At 42.9% G+C, this 18862-nt stretch overlaps 1 protein-coding gene across 7 annotated transcripts in view; it reads left to right on the forward strand.

Moving 5' to 3' along the window:
• Positions 1–18862, forward strand: part of SEMA5A (semaphorin 5A) — a 612665-nt gene that overhangs the window by 563760 nt on the left and 30043 nt on the right. For all 7 annotated transcript variants that reach the window (XM_090039133.1, XM_090039134.1, XM_090039136.1 and 4 more), the window contains one exon: positions 9034–9252. In XM_090039133.1, coding sequence (XP_089895259.1) covers positions 9034–9252 — 219 coding nt within the window. The remainder of the gene's footprint in view (positions 1–9033; positions 9253–18862) is intronic.

An 18862-nucleotide genomic window follows, 5' to 3' on the forward strand; every position in this document is an offset into this window, starting at 1 on the left:
AGAACCAAGCCATTCTAGAGGAGAACCCTAACCACTTGGTTAAAGTGGCAGGATCCCTATTACTTTGTCTCCTCACTCCATGACTCTTGTGTCCTTATCTGTCCGGTGACCCAGCTTCAATGGGGCTTATGGGGAGCACCCTCACCTAGAGTTTTCTATAGCCTGGCAGTCGGAGCACTCTCTTGGGCACTGCGTTTAATCCTCTCAGATTATGGTAGGGCTACAGTACGTGGCCTGGATAAATATACTAGGTCTGGGGGCAAAACGTGGACAGCAGTACCCCTACTGCCTTCTGAATCACTTATCTTCAGAATCTCAGAAGGGTTTAAGTGTTGTGAATTGCAAGTGAACATAAATCCATAATGGAGAGTTCAAATGCATCCCTGTACTTTACTAGGTTTTGAGTGTTGTGTTCCCCTCTACTTAGGCATTTTCCATTGGCTACTTGTAAGGAGGGACTAACAATTAGGCACTGCAACTCATAAATTAGGTACATATTGAGGTAATTTGAACCATGCCCTATAGGTAAACTAAGGTAGATTTCTTGGTATATGTACAGAAGTTTCATGCAGCTGCAAGTATAGAGAAGTACTGTATCAGTACATGGAAAGGATATAATCTTAATTCCTTCTTTTAATGGTAATAATGACAGACTCTTCAATGGTGTTGTCTTGTGATAATAGAGTTGATGTTTCTTAGATATACCTATTATGTCTAAGCCTTATCTGTTGGGTTGGGAATATGTTCAACTAACAGAGAAAAAGTGCACAACATGTTTACTCTGGAGTAATTTGATTTTGTTCCAGGGTAAAAGGGGATTTATGATGTACAACTTTATACCAGGATAAGTCACGTACTCCAGGGTAACGTTACTCCATGAAAAAATCAGTAACTTTGCCCCAGTGTAAATTTTATGCTCTAGTTAAGTTCTAGTTATTTTCATTAGCGCAAACAGGGTATTACTGGCTCCTCCACCCCGACCCCTACTGGTAAAGCACTGTAATAGTGCCCACCTATTGCAGGTCACTGCTGTAGGGGATCTGGTCATGTGCATGCTCTGGACATCAGTGTAATTACATTCCAGAGTATAATCTAGGGTAAATTGCTCCAGGGTAAATGTATATCCATAAGTTTAGGTTAAGAGTTCTGTTGAGTGGCAGAGCATCTAAATTCCTTTGTATCTATGGCCCAAAATTTTCTGGAAAAAAAAGGGGGTGGAGGATTGTAGCCACCATTTCAATAAGGCAGTTTCAGCAAGATACTTCATTTTAATTTCTTTTTCATCTCCCAGCTTCTCCACCAAAAAAAAAAAAAGGTTAACTTTTCAAAAAATACAAAAATAAATAGAACTAGAAACCTGAGCCCAATTTTCCAACCACCACGTAGTACAATAACCCAAACCTCAAGAAATAATAATTTCTAAAGGCAAGATGTAATTTAGCCCTACTTCTAGTTTAGTCCTAGTCTCTTGTGAAGAGTCTGATTAAATAACAGTATTAGCCATAGAGGAGCACCATAGGTTATCTACACCAGTTTTATTTTTAACTACATTCTGAATGTAATAATGTCTTCCTGTCAGGAAGAATACAAGCTGTGATTTTATCTCTTCAACTGGCTCATCAAGGCTAAGCTAAGTCATTTCAAGATAAGAAGAAAATGACTTTTTAAAGCTGTGTATTCAGTTAGATTCTAATATAATAAATGAAGAAACCTGTGTTACAGAAAATTTACGATAACATGTTTAAACACAAAAAAAAGCCAGAGACTGGAGGAAAATAAGGTTTTCATAGTAATATAAATTTTATCCCAGTGCACGTTACCTGAATTATTTGTATTTAAATATGTAGTCTTAATATTGTATTATTATTTACAGTATACAAGCTGGGTTTTCAAGTTCACACCATGCTGATTGGCAGCATTCTGAGGAACAGCATTCACAATTTGTTACTTTTATTTGCAAAACATTGGGAAAAAATTTAGTTAACTTCTTCCCTCTACAAGGTTCCCTGCTGTTCTTTCAATCTGTGTTCTTTAGGTAAAATACAGGCTGGAGAATAATGAAAAATTTGTCATTCTTATAAGCTAAACTAACTTTTAAAGCAAATTCTTCCCTTTTTTACTGGGTACCAAATGGTGAGGCTAAATTATTGCTTGTGAAATACTGGAAAATCCTTCGGTCGAGTATGCTGAGTGGAATACGCACCCTCATCTCTGCATGCACCTGCCCTTGCAGTGCTCTTCCCATGAAGTCCAAGTTAAGAAGATCCCAGTAGTTTACAGAAGACCCTGCAGCACTAACATTTGAATTCTGAAATAAGAATATAATGGTTCTTTCAGTGTCCCGGATTAATTAAGGAGAGATGCACCTGAAGCCAGAGTGTCAGGGCTCTGGACCACACTGCAAACTGTATAATTTATCAGAGGTAGGGCTCTTGCCTTTTCATCACCTGTATTCTGACCTCAGAGTCCAACCCAATGGGTCACTGAGGCTTTCCACAAACTGGTAATATTTTTGAGCACCTGGTGGGAGGCACATTTTTGTACGCAAACATTAGCTTTAGCTCACTTTCCTGTAATATTCAGGAGAATGTCATATGTTGCTTCTTGAATAATTTCAAAGAGTTCTTTAGAATGGAATATTTACAAAGTGAATATTATTACCACCTCCAGAAGTCCACTTCATTTGCTAGGGGTAGTTAACTCTGTTCGTCTGAAGGAAGGCAGACTAGCTCATTCAAAGAGTTTTTGTAGGCTGCAGTCTGCTTCATCAGATGCTATAAATGGGCTTGTAAAGAACATGGTAGAGTTGTCTTGCTAGGCTGGTCTGATTCAAATAAGGTTAACTAGACATCTTATCTCTTGTCATCTTGTAGAGGTGATGGTCAGGCTCATTTTGCCTTCCTGTACCTTTAGAAGTGATTGAATACCAAGCTGTAACAAGAATATTGTGAACCCAGGAAGGATCTTTAGAGTAATCCATACAGCAGGGCTACTCATCTCAGAGTTGTCTTGCCCTTTTAGCTTGACTTGAGGATACACCCAAAAATGTACCAAGCATAGCAAATATCCTCTATGTCCTAGATGGAGAGATTATGGACATGGAATATAGGGAAATGCGGGAATTGTGGAAATATGTCTCTCCTTTAATAAGGTAAGTATAAAATAACCTTTCCTCACATTTTACAGGAAGGGAATAGATAGCTTCACACTGCTTGCAGAAAATGAAATTAAAAAATAAAGTCGAGTTCAATAGTTTTTCCTTTCTCCAATATTTTTATAATTTCATTTTTATTATATTTATACATGAAACTATATACCCAGAATTCAAATCAACCTGGTAATTTCTTGTGATTTATAACTCTTGTCTAAACAGAAAACTCAATAAGACTACGAACACTATATAAGTTGCTGTAAAGCTGTAGAAAGAGTGCTAACAGTAATATATTCTTTTAATGCTCTGGAAAGAAAGAGACACAAGGAAACATTTGCTGTAACAAGATTTTTACATTAAATAGGTCTTTTATACATTATTATGTTTTAGAGCTAAAGGTACCCCTGAGGTTTCCTGTAAAGCCATTTTTAAAACTGGATTACTGCAAGAAATCTGATATATTAATGAGAAAACGTGAAATAAGGTCACACATTTCCCTTCAGACTGAAAATTCTCCCCTCAGTGGGATCTCCACTACATCCTAACAGTATTGTAAAATGATACAGTGCTGCAACATTCTGTCATGATTTGCAGTCCAGTTGAAACATTGCCATTTGAAAGTCAGGGGTTGGAGCAAGGGACAAAATTTGGCACTTTCTTCTCATGCCTCACTCATCACATGCATAAGGCTGGCATTCCAAATATTCACAGTTAGGCAAGCCCACAAATAAAGTCATCCACAGAGCTAGGACTTGAAACCACATCCTCCACCCCCAAACTGTTTCTGCTTCAAGCAGTAGCAGCACTGTACCTCTGTAGTAGGAGTCCCAGAGTGCTAACATTAATAGAGGTGATCCATGTTGGCAATGGTGGGAAGAATTCCTCTAGTACAGAGGGGAATTTGTATCAATGCCATATGTTGTAGGTATGCTTTTATACATTTCTAAGGTAGCTCAATAGACAAGGAATGAATTAAGTCCTCAGTTGAGTATAATTGAGAGTATTCTCTCCCATCCTGGATCTAGCCCTAAAGACTATGGACAGACATTCAAAAGGCCTGAGCCTGAATTGATTCAATCTATGCAGATTAGTCTAATCTGCCTTGGTTGAGCCAGTTTGAAACTGCACAGACATGGACTGAAGAAATGGCAGTACATGCCTGCAGTGGCTCAGGCTAGAAGCCAAGGGATGCTAGAGCAGGTCTCCTTTCCTTTTGACAGTAATGAGCTGAGGGCAGGGGGCATGGCCAAGCCCTAGCAGGACACTCTGACTAGGGAGGGACCCCCCACCCTGCCTGCACCATCCCAGGCTTTCCCCTGCTCACTGTTCAAGTGGCGGGAATGTTGCCAGACCCCAGCCCTGGGCTACCACTCTGATGCAAAGGGTATGTGTGCAGTGAATGCATCTGTTGATGATACTGAGCTTTTCAGTCTCCCTCTCCCTGCTTCTTCATACTGCCTGCAAACCTATAGGCAAGGGAGCCAGCAAGGAGCTGATAACAGAGCTTTTATCAGCCCATCAAGAACACAAAAGCATCTCATTAGTTCAAGTTCTTCTTAAACAGTTTTTTTCCAAAAAAGGGACATTACCAGTTAACCTGTTGATTAGTTTCAGAAAGCCCTAAGCAGACACTGTTCTATCTGCTTGTCCCAGTAAAATTGCACACATACAGACACCTCTAGGCATTAGCTAGCATACCACATGCCTAGGCTCCGTGGAGCTGGGGTCCATGCTATGGGAGGGATGGAGGGGGGATCCTTACTTAAGCAGTGGAGGGGAGGTGGGGAGAGGCTGAAGCCAGGCAGACCCTGTTGTGCCTGCAGTCTCTGCCAGAGCTCTGGCTAGGGAGCAGAAGGGTGAGGCCAGCCCTGTTCTCTGGAGCAGACAGCACAATCCAGGGCTGCAAAGCATGTGGGATGCTGGGGGACTCTGGTTTAACTTAAACCATGAAAGGTCAGGACAGACATTGCATAAACCGGTTTGACTCAAATCAGTTAAGTCTGATACTACATTCAACTAGGTTTATCTAAAACCAGGTTCAGCCATTTTGAAACTGGTTTATGTGCACTGAACTTCTGTTCTGTCACAGGTTTAAAACAGTTTCTAATCACGTAAACCAGTTTATATGTAATGTCTGTCCCTAGTCAAAATGACTTGAAGACTAACTTCAGACCATTAGAAAGTGCACAGCCTGAACTCGGTTGGGGCTTATTGACTGAAAGAAGGGGGTAAGAGTGCTCTGAAACCCCCATGGCTCAGCAAAGGCATTTGAGGATGCCTGAGGGCCAAAAGGGAGGTATACACCCATTGGAAGAGAGGGCCCATGAGTGTAGGAGGGCCATTAGGAAGGCCAAGGCAGGAGTGGAGCTCAGGCTAGCGACCAGGATTAAGGACAACAAAAAGTCCTTCTTCAAATACACTGGGAGTAGGAAGAGGGCACCGGGTAGTGTAGGGCCCCTGTTAGACTGAAATAGTAATCTTGTGGCTACGCCAGACAGGAAAGCCAACATTTTTAACAAGTTCATTGCCTCTGTTTTCTTGGACAGGGACCAGGACAGCTCTCCTACCACAGGTAGGGGCAATCTTGGGGATAGCACTGCTGGCCTTGGGTCTGCGCAGAAGTAGTTAGAGATCTTCTGGAAGGGCTGGATGTTTTTAAATCTGCAGGCCCTGATGCCCTCCACCCACAGGTGTTGAGAGAGCTGGTGGGGGTCATTGCTGTGCCCCTGGCCCGGCTGTACAAGCGATTGTGGTCCACAGACCAGGTGCCCGGAGATTGGAAACTAGCTACTATGGTCCCAATTTATAAGAAAGGGAGAAAGGAGGACCCAGGAAACTATAGGTCCATAAGCCTCACATTGGTCTTGGGGAAAATCCTCAAAAAAATTATCAAGGATCTCATCTGTGAGGAGCCAGCAGGGGAGATCATGCCCAGGGGAAATCAACATGGGTTCGTCAAAGGCAGGTCCTGCCAGACCAACCTGATGGCCTTTTATGACTAGGTAACTAAATCCCTGAATGATGGTGTTGCCAAGAACGTAGACTTTCTGGACTTTAAGAAGGCCTTTGACACTGTCTCTCACCCCATTCTCATTAATAAATTGAGTGACACTGATGCCTACACAGTTGGATGGGTCAAAAATTGGTTCATGGGGCGCACCCAGAGAGTATTGGTGGACAGGTCGTACTCGACCTGGCAGTATGTGAATAGTGGGGTCCCCCAGGGCTCAGTCCTGGGGCCTACACTTCAACATCTTCAAAGACTTGGACGAGGGGGTGGAAAACGCATTGTCCAAGTGTGCCCATGACACCAAGATGTGGGGAGAGGTAGGCACACTCGAAGGGAGAGAGAGGCTGCAATTAGATTTAGACAGACTACAGAAGTGGGCGGATGGTAATAGGATGGGCTTCACTGTAGATAAATGCAGGGTGCTGCACCTGGGAAGAAGGAATCCACAGCATACATACAAGCTGGGGAGCTCCTCCCTTGAGACCACAGAGGTGGAAAGGGAGCTTGGAGTCATTATTGACTCCAAGATGAACATGAGCTGCCAATGCCAGACCACAGCCAGCAAAGCCAATTGCACCTTGTCGTGCATCCGAAGATGCATCTCAAGCTGGTCCAGAGGTGATACTCCCCCTCTACATGAGATTGTTCTGGCCTCAATTGGAGTACTGTGTCCAGCACTGGGCACCGCACTTTAAGAAGGATGTGGCTTGCCTTGAGGGGGTTCAGAGGAGAGCCACCCACTTGGTTGAAGGGCAACAGGGCAGGCCCTATGAGGAGAGGCTGAGGGACCTGAACCTGTTCAGCCGCAGCAAACGGAGGCTGAGGGGGGATTTAGTGGCTGTCTACAAACTTGTTAGGGGAGATCGACAGCAAATAGGAAGGGCCCTATTCCCCCCAGCAGCACCTGGGGGGCAACGAGCAATGCAGAAGCTGCTGGAGAATAGGTTCAGATTAGAAATTAGTAGGCACTATTTCACTCTTAGAGTGGCTAGGATCTGGAACCAACTTCCTAGGGAAGTGGTCCTCACTCCTCCTACCTTGGCTAAATTCAAAAAGCGGTGGGATGAACACCTGTCTGGGGTTATGTGATCCCAGCTGTGCTCTGGCCAGTGGCAGGGGGTCAGACTAGATGATCTGTTCAGGTCCCTTCTGACCTTTAACTACTCTGTAACTATGACTATTATGAATGAGCCATCATTCTCATTGCCTGTATTTTGCCTTTTCTCTGAATAAAGAGTTCAGACTCCAGCAGTGTTTAATATGGTGCTTCTTCTCAGCACTGATTTCACATTGAAAAGATAATGGACAAAGGAACGAGTTTTAAGAAGGTTTGAAACATGTTTTCATTTTCCAGATGGATGATTTCACTGAGAAGCACACTGTTCTCATTGTATAGGAGAGTGGCTCACTTCCCTGACTTGCAGGCATCTTAGCTCTTCAGCTGAGTGGAAAAGAGGGAAGAATGTATTTTAAACTAGGAAAATACTTTTCTTCACAAAGAAATGCAATTTATTTCTTAATGAAATTTATGCAACTATTGTTTAACACTATGTAAAACCTGAGCACAAATGCAGTCAGTCCATTCATGTTGTGATTTAATGTTACGTGAAATGAGGACCCCCAAAGCTAGGGAGGAAGGCAATTTCTTATCCTGATTATAGGATCACTGGATTAGAACTCAGGAGGCCTGAGTTCTATGTCTTGGTCTTTTACGGTCCTGTTGAGTGACTTTTACCTTCTTTGTCCTTCATCATCGCCATCTGTAAAATGAGAATGATGATACTCACCTCATTCGTAAAGTGCTTTGAGAAGCGTGACTTGAAAGCATCAGGTGAGGGCTAGATTATTTCTCTTATACTCAGGTGGTACAGATGGACACAGCTCCACTTTCTCCAGTGGAGCAATACAGCATTGTACCAGCTGAGGGTCTGGTTCCAAAACCATCCTGTGATGCTGTCTGATAGTTTATGCAACTTCTACTGTATGAAAGGTGCACGTGGCAAAACTCAGTATGAGCTTTGTTACACACTATTTTACACAAATACAGATGGGTGTTAGTGTTAGTTTGAGTGTGGAGCAGTCACATGTTTAGACCAGTAGGGCCCTGAAGGTCTGAAAGATAAAAATCTCCCCCACTTGAGGGCTCTCCATCCCACCCCTAGGACTTCTCCCCTGCCTCTCAGGGTTCCTCCCTGCCTCCTACCACCCCCTGCCCCAGGGCTTTACTTATGTGTGGCTGCCTGCCCTAACTGTCATAGGGAGCAGGCAGGGAAGAGTCAAACTGCCTGCTCAGCTGCCACTTCTGCCAGGTTGCTGCTCTTCTGGCCCAGACAGCAGCAGCAGCAGCAACCAGGCAAGCAAGCTAACCCTTCCCTGCCTGTCCCCCCGGGATAGATGGCGTGGGCAGCTGCACATAAGCAGCGGGGAGGGTAGTGAGCCGGGATCTGGGGTAGTGGAGAGAGCAGCAGGGGGTGGGGAGAAGCAGCGGGCCTGGTCAGGGCTTGGAGGAGGGGGGTAGGTGGGGTGTTTACACTAAGATGTATCCTAGAGAGTCTATATCTTAATGCAACAGGAATTGAGTAACATGGATAATCCTGCCCTGGAGTGGCATAACGTTTTGCTGCATAACAAGTGCTTACAAGCAGTTTCAGATGTTAATGTGTGAACAATCCAGGGGTTAAGAGCTCTAGGCATTGCCCAAAATTGCCATGTAACAAGGCCCTATGGGAGCGTGTAGTTAAAGAGGGAAAAATCATCCAGACTAGTTCCAAAAATGATTATTGAAAAATTAAGAGTAAATTTGAAAATAAATGTTTGTTTTGAAGCGAATAGTATTTTAATCCCATGTTTCTTTTTCTGCCTTTTTTTAAAGGGCTCTCTGGGGATTTCTTGCGTTCTGGCCGATATTCCGCTCACACAATCAATGGTGCCTGGTCACCATGGACTCCGTGGTCTCAGTGCAGTCGGGATTGCAGCAGAGGTATTCGGAACCGCAAACGTGTCTGCAACAATCCTGAGCCCAAATATGGGGGACTTCCCTGTCTGGGTCCCTCTGTAGAGTACCAGGAATGCAACATCTTGCCTTGTCCAGGTAAGGGTCAAGGGAAATCAAAAAGGGATGTAAAAATGATTCAGTTCATTTTCAAGTCCATGCTGTACAGCAGAAAAACATGATAAATTAAATCAAACTATTTTCTCTGCAGCAACCCTTCCTAGAAAGTGAATTAGCCCAGCTAATCTGATCTTGCTAGAACCTTTTGCTCTGTAAATTTCAGTGATGATTTGCTGTGTGAGTACAGAAGACATACATTCGTAGTAACTGCCTGTAGCAACTAAAGCTATTATATTTTATATTGCCAAAGGCCCTTTTTACATTCAATCACCTATCGTTTTAGATATGAATGATTAAGGATGTGAGGCACCATACAAAAATGTCATTTCTGAGTTGCATTTTCAGTTGGCGAAGTTATTTGTCTGCCAGGAAGAGAGAGTCCCTTTAGTTTTTTCAGTAGTATGTGGATTGTAGATTCCCCACGGCCCAAGTAACCAGTTAGATGTATGAGAGATGCAGAGGGGCCATATCTTCAGTGGGTATAAATCAGTGTAGTTTACATGAATGGAGCCTTTGGCCCTGAATGTGAGATGTGTTCATGAAAGAGAAAAGAAACAACACACAGATTTGGCCTGGCTCAGGATGTTTGTTAAAATTCATAGCTTAAGTTAATAAAAATGTTTTGCCAAGCTTCATTACAGACTGAACTTGTGCCAAATTTGGAGTGCAGGGCCCCCAGGAAGTCTGGTTAGAGCCTGAACAGATAACTGAAGGAGATGTTATCCGGCAGCCTGTAAATGTTGCATGGGGAGAGTTTGTTAAAGGACTCATAAACAGTTTGTTCATTAAAGATTGTTTTATGGTTGTCTAAAAAGGGATTATAAATAAAGCACATGTTCTTCAGACAGTGGAGGGAGAGGGCAGCATTTCTGTCCCTTCATCATCTGGCAAGATCATGTGAGGCGTGATCATCTCTCTCTGTTCCTCGTGAGAGACTCATGGTGGACCCGGCTAAAGCACAGGCCTCTACCCCCTCTTACCCACTCATTGGTTGACTGCACCAACTTAACCTAAAGAGGCTTGGTGCCATTTGTGGCCTGAGACGATTGCTGTGGTGGTTTGCCCTGAAAACTGGCTCTGTACATTGATAAATCTGTAGAAGGGGAGGGAGATACTGACTTGCCTCCCATACATACATTTATGATATCATTCCTAATACAACTCTGCAGAAATACCTTGTGTGAACAATGATGGCCCAACAAACATTCAGGCCATCTGACCACTAATCAAAGAATGGGAACAAAATCATGCCTGACAGAGTTAGTACAGGCACTGGAACTGAATCAAAATAGGATGAAGAAAAAAAAGAAAAAAGAACCGAGTCCCCCCAGAAATGGGGCAGCATCAGTGATTGAAGGGAGGACATAATAGAACATGGAAGGGCAAAGGGAGCGCATATATATATCATGAAATTATATAGGCTTGCAGAAGGGGAGAGGTGAAGGGAGAATAACACTGCAGTTGAGAAAATGAGATGGATGGAAAGAGGGATTGACGAAATTAGGAAAAAATGAAAAGATATGAAGGAAGACAGATGAAGATTATATACATGACTTTGAGCCCCAGAAGTTTTAAAAGCCTCTTGGACTGAATAACAATAAGTAATAGAGAAATGAGCTGTGAAACACCTTGAATTGGCTTAATGATTTCTAGTCATGCTTTATTGAACCCACAGCTTCCAGCGCCTGTCTTGACCTGACCCACCAGGGGCCTAGGCAGGGCTCCTTCAAATACCTGCATCTTCATTAGCCTGAGATATTTTGAGCAAAATATTTGGGCCTCAACAAACTGGCTTTTTTCTTTTTGAAATGTTCAATCAACTCAAGTAAACAGTTTTCCCCTTGGGCATTTGACACTTTGCAGCAGAGGAAGGATAGGAGTTTTGATTATTCTATGGCTTTCTTCTCAGTATTGTTCAAAAATTGGAGGTCAGGTGCTTACCTACCTCTAAGTTTAGGATCAAGGCACCTAGAAAAGAAGAACTCTGCTTCCATCACAGGAAAGTGACAGAAGAGGAGAAGCCAAGAACCAGCAACCCAGTACAGCTCACAGGTTCTGTGGCTCAGGCCCAGGGCACAGTTCAGAAGTCTGGGGCATGCCCTGAACCAGTGAGGGACAACCTTTCTGGCAAGCATATCACAAATTAGCCCCACACCCTCCCTGAGTGCTGCTCTGATTCCATTCCCCTGCCTGATCTGTTGGCCTACTTTCTGCTTCCTGCCCTGTGCTCCCTGCCCAGTCTTCTGCTCTGTTTTCTGCTCCCTGCTTTAGCCGCCACTGTGCTGCCTGTCCCCTCACTAGTCTGCTACTTGCCACATACAGACGGTGCCTGTGACACGTGCCACAAGTTGGCCACCCCTCCTCTAAATGTTGATAAACGGTAGGAATGGCCCCATGATCTAGATGCCTGTTTGCTCCCCTTCCACCCAGGCAGCAAGGAGCTAGTCACAGTCGCTCCACACCAGAGTTGCTCAGCCTCAAGTCCATAAGACCATGTCATCTGGCCCAGGGTCTCCCCAGGTATTTAGAAATTTGGCAGCTGGAGAGAAGTGTAAACATTAATTGCCACTCCCCTGCTGCTAAATTTCACTTGAGTACACAACGAGGGTGGCAGAACCAACAACCCAGTAAAGCTCACAGGTTCTGTGCCTCAGGCCCGAGGCACATTTCAGAAACCTGGGGCATGCTCTGAATCAGTGAGGGCCGACCTTTTGTGGCCAGATCACATCCACAGAACAACCCTATGCTCAGGACGCAGCCCATGCATTGACCCTGTGCCACTCATTTGGCTCTTGGGGCTGGAAGGTTGAATACCATTGCTGTATACCATATGACCAGCAAGTCTCCCATGTGCCAAGGCAAAGACCAGCAGAGGAGGCATTTCCAGGAGGTTCTGGCTTTAGCTCCTTTTGCACTAGCATGGTAACCCTTAACCATTAAGACTCATGGTTTCATTACCCCACTGTAGTCACAGGATAAAAATAATTCTATAAAATTGGAGCAGATGTGTTTTTTCTCCCTCACTATTGAATCATGAATCAATGTTTCTTTTAAAGCCAAAATTGTTTTCTAAGGTTCCCAGACATGAGACAGCTTTTACTTATTAACTTTGCCATTGTTAGGCTTTTATATTTTTAGAAGAAATTGGTACAATATGAATACAATGTTAATATATAGAACACCATACTGGCACTACTGCTTAAGCATGAGGCAACACACTAAACCAAAGAGCAGAAAACAAAAAGTCAGAAAAATGTTAGGAACAGCTTATAGAACTTGAACCTGACATTTTGGATACAAGCAACTCCCCCTGCCCCACGCAGATGTTCCTGCTTTTAAAAATGTTTGTCAAAAGCTAGCAAAGCAAAAAGTGGTGATGGGTGTCTTTAAAACAAGCAGCTGATGTCCAAATGTGTGCGATATCTTTTCTCCGAGTCTTGTTTTCTTTTTGGCCACAAATTAAATTTCAATAAAGCTGCACAGCTTCAGTGAAGCCTCTAAATGCATGGTGACTTAGGGGCAGGTCACAAACAGTGTAGTTCCACAGGAGTTGGAAAGAATCCCATAAGGTCCTCAGTTGCATCCTGTTCACAGCAATGGATGCTTGCTGGTAATTAAAATGAAATGTTGAAGTTCCAAATCAGATCTCTGATAAATCTGTATGGGGGAAAAAAGAGGGGGAAACATTTGCTATTTTCTTTTGAAATGAATGAAGAGAGTGAATAATGATAATAGGATGAGGCTCATCCAGAAGGTGGCCCTGATGGTGCATTGAGAGCAAAAGAGAGAATGAGTGTTTACTAGGAGGAACCTACCAATTCAGCTAAGGTTTTCAAATGGAAGCCACAGAAAGCTAACAGTAGCAAAGAACAGAAGTGGGCAGCCACACCTGGGAGTCCCATGTGGGGTTTCATTCAGACCCCATTAAGAAGGTGAAGGAGGTGAGCACCCTGAGAGGTGTGGGGCAGAAGATGGGTAGGGCCTCTGGATCCAGGCTACCTGGGCATAACATCCAAAAACACCCATGAAGGGAACATATGGGAGCAGCAACCATTGTTCCACCCTATAAGTTAAGCTATAGCAAGGGCTGTGGAGGGACCTGCTTTGAAGCCCCCATTTTTATCATTGGGATGGATAGGTGCATTTCTTTCCCCTCATCCTCTCCTCAGGTTAGCTTCATGAAGCTAACCTGGATCAAGCTAACCTAAATCAAGTCTCCATAGGTTGGTTTCCAAAATGTCACTCTTGGGTTTTGAAGCTGGAAATGCTTTTGGGTTGTACAGCAGTACAAGTGCAGTCTACTCCCAGGGAAAGTCAGGTCCAGGACTAAGGACATTTCTCCATCCATTCTGTGTGCTACAAAGCCAAGCCTTTGGGGTGTAAATCGTGTGCTTTTGACCACCATGCTGTTTAATTTGGGAGGAAAAAATGATTGATATGACTCTGCATATCTGAATGTGTAACTACACACGGACTTGGTACTGAGAATAGAACTTCACTTACTAACATTAATCAGGCAGCCCATTGTGAGTTACTGATATTTGGGCATTAGTGACAGTGGATGACCATTTTCAATGTGTTTAAATCTCTTTGGAAGCCCATAAGACTTAGGCTTCTTAATCACCTGGGTTCTCTAGTCAGTGACTTCTCTGGAAATCTTAACTGTTTTTCAGGATCAAGACCTAAATGAACACACTGAAAACCTAAGGACAGAAATCACTAAGCATATTCAATTCATTTGTTTTGTCTGTTATAGCTGGGTTTTAATTATTCATATTAATAGTCTATTATAGAGTACTACATTACATCTTTTAAAAATAATGACAGCATCTGGGACCTGGCTTCTTCATCTGCTATTAAATCTTCCTGGTGAGAGGAAAAGAGACAATGAATTCCTTTTGTAGGTTATTCTGAGATGCATAATTCAACTAAATGTGGATTAATGAATGGCCTGCTGTATAGAGTGTTTTTATTGACAGACACAAAATGCTTTACAAACATGGGTGCATATTTATATCCATCCCCTTTTTACAGATGGAAAAACTGTAGCATAGCAAAGTTAACTGATTTGCACTGAACCATAGTGATCTCCTTTGGACCCCTTGGCACAGCAGAGTAGGGCCAAAGGCATACTGGTGTAATGACAGAATTTATCATTTAGAGAGGCTCCATAACAGCAGATGGAGGTAGTTGGGAATTGTTAGATGGACCCTCAGAGTGCAGCCAGGTAGTTAGAAGAGAGACTGAGGGTCCTCATCTACTGGTTCACCAAAAAACTCACTGTTAGTTCTTATTCACATATGCCTGTGTGTATTGGACCCAGTGATCACTACAACTGGTGGAGATTGTGTCCTGAGCAGCTACAGATCCTCCTGGTGTTCAGGAGCCAAAGAGTGTTGCCAGAGTGACTCTAGGGTCCTGGTAGCTACCTGGAGAATATACCCCAGCCAAGGACTTAAGCCTCACCTGCCCTCCCACAGGTGCCACTGAATACCATGCTGACTGAAAAACGAAAAACCCCTAATTCAGTCTTTACTCCCTGATTCTTCCCCCAAGCACTTAGGTGCTAAGACCACGTAGCCCTGTATCACTACCTGGTTCTTGGCCCCACTCCACAGAGCCTGAGCCTGTAGCTGTCCATGTAGCAGCATAGCGGCACCCATTCTAGCACCTCACTTTAATCCGTGCCCAGGGGTTATGCCCCCCCCACCAACTGTTGTTGCTGTACTGGGTCTGCTACAGTCCCGCAGCATGCTATTGATTGAATTGGAAACAGAACCCTGAACCCAAGTTCCATGATCCACATGACATTTCCTACCCCTTCAAAACTAAGGACATCTGCATTTACAGAATATAACACTAACTTGTCTGTTGAGGCTGGAAGAGCTTTGACAATCGTATTTAAGCATTTCACAGCAAAAAGAAAACCATGAAATAATGGTCACGTGACTTTTCAGACCTCTAAAATTGCAGTGTAAAATCTTAAGAAGTTCACAGATAGAAAATAATTTGTGAGGCCTCCTTTGATTCCTTTATATGCTACCGTTTACTGGAAAGCATACTTTATTTCCTTAGCTAGGCCAATTTGGTTTAGAATTTTGCAAAGTATATGACATTCCACCTCACATTTACAGGGGAAAGTCATTGTTTTCATTGGAAATAATGGTCACCAACAATAACTCATACTAAAAAGAGCTCATTGCACTCACATGATTATCCTACACTTGGAAAATAGCGTGTTTGCACTCTACGTAATCTCCTTTTTTGTTATGGTTGAGGGATGAATCATACTGGAGTAAAATATACAGAACAAACTGGCACATTAGGAAAAGTATTTGTAAATTTATATTGACAGTTTATGTTTTAATTAAGACACAGATATTTGATCAAATTGTGGACATCAGAATGAGGAAATCCACCATCAGTTACATTAGCAAGTTGTTGGCCCATTCGGCATAAATGGCCAGCCACATTTGTGGGCTTGAATATAGTTCTTTTTCCCGTTAGGAGGAGAAATCGACATTGGAATCAGTTATTTCCTCTTTCTTTACAAATAATTTACGCAGTCTTCTTTCCTGAAACTTAGTAGGAATCAGTTTCTGTGCTAACATTTTCAAGGCTCTTCCACACAACCATTCAATTCAAAATCTACCTTAAAGGTGAGGATGAAAAAAGTTTTTCTGGTTGGTTGGTGGGGTTTCCTTGTAACCTTCTTCATACTCCTCTCTCTGGGAATATCTGATGCTTCTTTTTCTCCCTTACAGGCACCTGCAGTCATTTAAGTCTCTTGTCCTTGCATTTCTTATCAAACCATTTACATTTCCAGATCATTCCTGCATTTGTTATCAGGCCCCTTGGACTTCATGGCCCCATTGCTAAGTAGTTACTCATATGATCTGTTTCTTGGGAAGGGGGTTCCCATTGTTGAACTATCACTAAGCAAAGTGCAGTGTCCATGATGGTATTATTCCATACTTTTACTAGAATACAGAGCTGCTCTTGTGCCCCCCAGTTTCAGTAAAACAGTGGTATTTTCTAACCTCCAGCCTACCAGTATGTAGGCAAAAATGCATAAATTCTGATTTCAAGATTTGAAGTTATAGCTTTTTACTTTATTTGAGAATTAATCTATTTCCTTCTGTTTTCATTACTGTTTTAGATTTATTTTGTTTCTGTTATGCAGGCAGAGAAAAAACTAATAAATCAACTGCAAATATTTGCATATCAGTGAACATGAAGACAAAAATATGCAGATGTTCAGATATAACAGAAATACCTGTAAGAATAATATAGGTGTATGTTCAACTCCTCAAAACCCATTAATCGCTTTCCTGAAACTGATTTTCCTTCTGCCCATGAAGTTATGCTGTGGCATGTGGAAAGACAAAGTTTTTTTAAAGATATAGACCAAATTTACCATTGGGGAAACATCATGAAAAATAATGGCTTGATTCTACCAGTGCCTGATCTAAAGTCAGAGTCACTCCCGTGGACTTTGGCTTTCAGGAGCAGATCCAAACTGGCATTTTAGGTGTTATATCACCTATAATACAGGTTCCTTGACCCAGAGAGTCAATGATGACCCAGAGAATCCAAATGATGAAGATTAGGCCTCTATGAACCCAGAAGAGAGGATCTGGCACTTCATGAGAGGTAGCCAGAGTAACTAAGTAGCAAACAGGGCGGTGGAAAGTGAGCCAGTAGGAAATGTGAGACACTGGGGCATCTCTGAACCTCTCCCTTTTCTCAGCGCTCCGGTGTCTAACTCATGGCTGCACATTGGGCACCCTTGTCATCTTGGTACCTAGGGCACTCAAGAGGAGGCCCATAACTCATGAAGGCACCAATGCCATGTTGGTACAAACCACAGCAGTACTCACTCTCAAATGTTGTCATGGTGGTGGGGGCAGTGGTCTTTCACCTAACAGCCTATTAGTGAGGGCTGTGGCTGAGAGAGAGGGAGACTTGGATTCCAGGCCCTTTCTTAGCTTAAGAGGACTCAAACCCATATCTCTCATTTCTTTGTGTGCTGACAAACCATCAAACTCTGGTTTGCCTTGTTTCTGTACTGCACTGAGACTGCCGTCTGTCACATATACTGTCTAGCTGTAGGCTGTAGCAGCAAAAGACAAAGACTTAGAAACATATCCAAAATAATATTGTGTGTTTTCCTACAGGTTGTGTAGGCAGAGGAGAAGGAGGGGGGTATTCATTAGGAAGTCAGGAAGAAGCCAGTAATGTATGTGGAGTAGAGATAGTGTTTAAGAGTCTGGAAGGCAGCACTAGGTGGCCTTGTCTCCAACACACTAGTTTCCCAGGCTGCCCAATATCCCACGCTTGTGCTAGATGAGCCTTCTAATTCCAGTTACCCATTCGGATGCCACTTGTATTTCTGTGCGTGCAGGGGACTGCTGCCCTTCCATTAATCCTCTCAAACAAATCAATACATTTTTAGCTTGTTTTGGCACCGTTCTTTCTCTTTTGTTACATCCTCAACAAGACAAATGCCACAAAAGGTTATTTTCTCAACAGAAAAGTGCGACGCAATTTTAATAAAAGCTCAAATTCTGATTGGCACTGTATAATTTGTCTAAAAGCCCTCATTTCACAGCTCCAGCCACATTTTCATGAATGCAGAGGATCTGTGCTCCCCCACCATAAGTCCTTCTTCTCTTGTAAAAATCCAGAATGCATGCCGGGGTATCTAATTTACTTATGAGTCTGTTGGAAATTCTCCAGTGGCATGGATGTTTTGTTGTAGCCACAGGGGGTCCCATTTCTACAAACTATTTCCCCCCCTGGAAAAGTCTCCCATCGTGATTTTGAAATTTTTTGTCTTTGTGGAAAAAATAGTTATTAGCCAGGACAACAACTATTAGGTAGAGAGTTGTTTGCTCATGAAGACGCACATATACACACATACAGACACAATGAAGATGCACATATACATACACACAGACACAAAATAAAAAGCACGGAGGGAAAAAAAGCATTGTTTTGAAAGTATCTTGCTTGTTGAAGAGGCATTAATTCCTCAACAAACCAACCTGAATAACTGTCAAGCATTTTAAAGCCGTATTTTCATTACTATGGAATAATTTTTAACAACCTTCTCTTGCCCAGCAGCTCTGCTATACTGTAGTGTAAAGACATAGTGTAATGACTAGAGCTTTCTTCATAGTTCTTTATTTGTCCCTCGATAAGAGGCTGAATCAGCATTGAGGACTTCATGGACAAAGGAAGAGAAAACAGATGGGCCAATGTTGCTAAGCAACGTTAAAGAAAGATGAAAGCAACCACAGGCTTCTACTTAGGCCCTGTAAAACCTCATGCAGTAAACACCCACTTCTTTGATCTTATTTAACTGTGATGCTGCTTTATCATCACTCTTGCAAAAATGAAAAAGTTTAGGGGGCAGATAAAAGATGGAGTTGCATCTGCTCTTTAGAGAGCTGGAGATTTAGGCTGGCTACCCTCCTCACTATTAATTGGTAGGCTGATATTATAATGGCACCCTCTAGCCCAAACACAATTAAACCTTTGTCACATTTCCTGTTGCACTGTGTCCACGCAGTCATCTCTCCCATAC

This window comes from Crocodylus siamensis, chromosome 3 (genome assembly GCF_052110815.1).
Source record: "Crocodylus siamensis isolate JL-2025a chromosome 3, ASM5211081v1, whole genome shotgun sequence".
Taxonomy (NCBI): domain Eukaryota; kingdom Metazoa; phylum Chordata; order Crocodylia; family Crocodylidae; genus Crocodylus; species Crocodylus siamensis.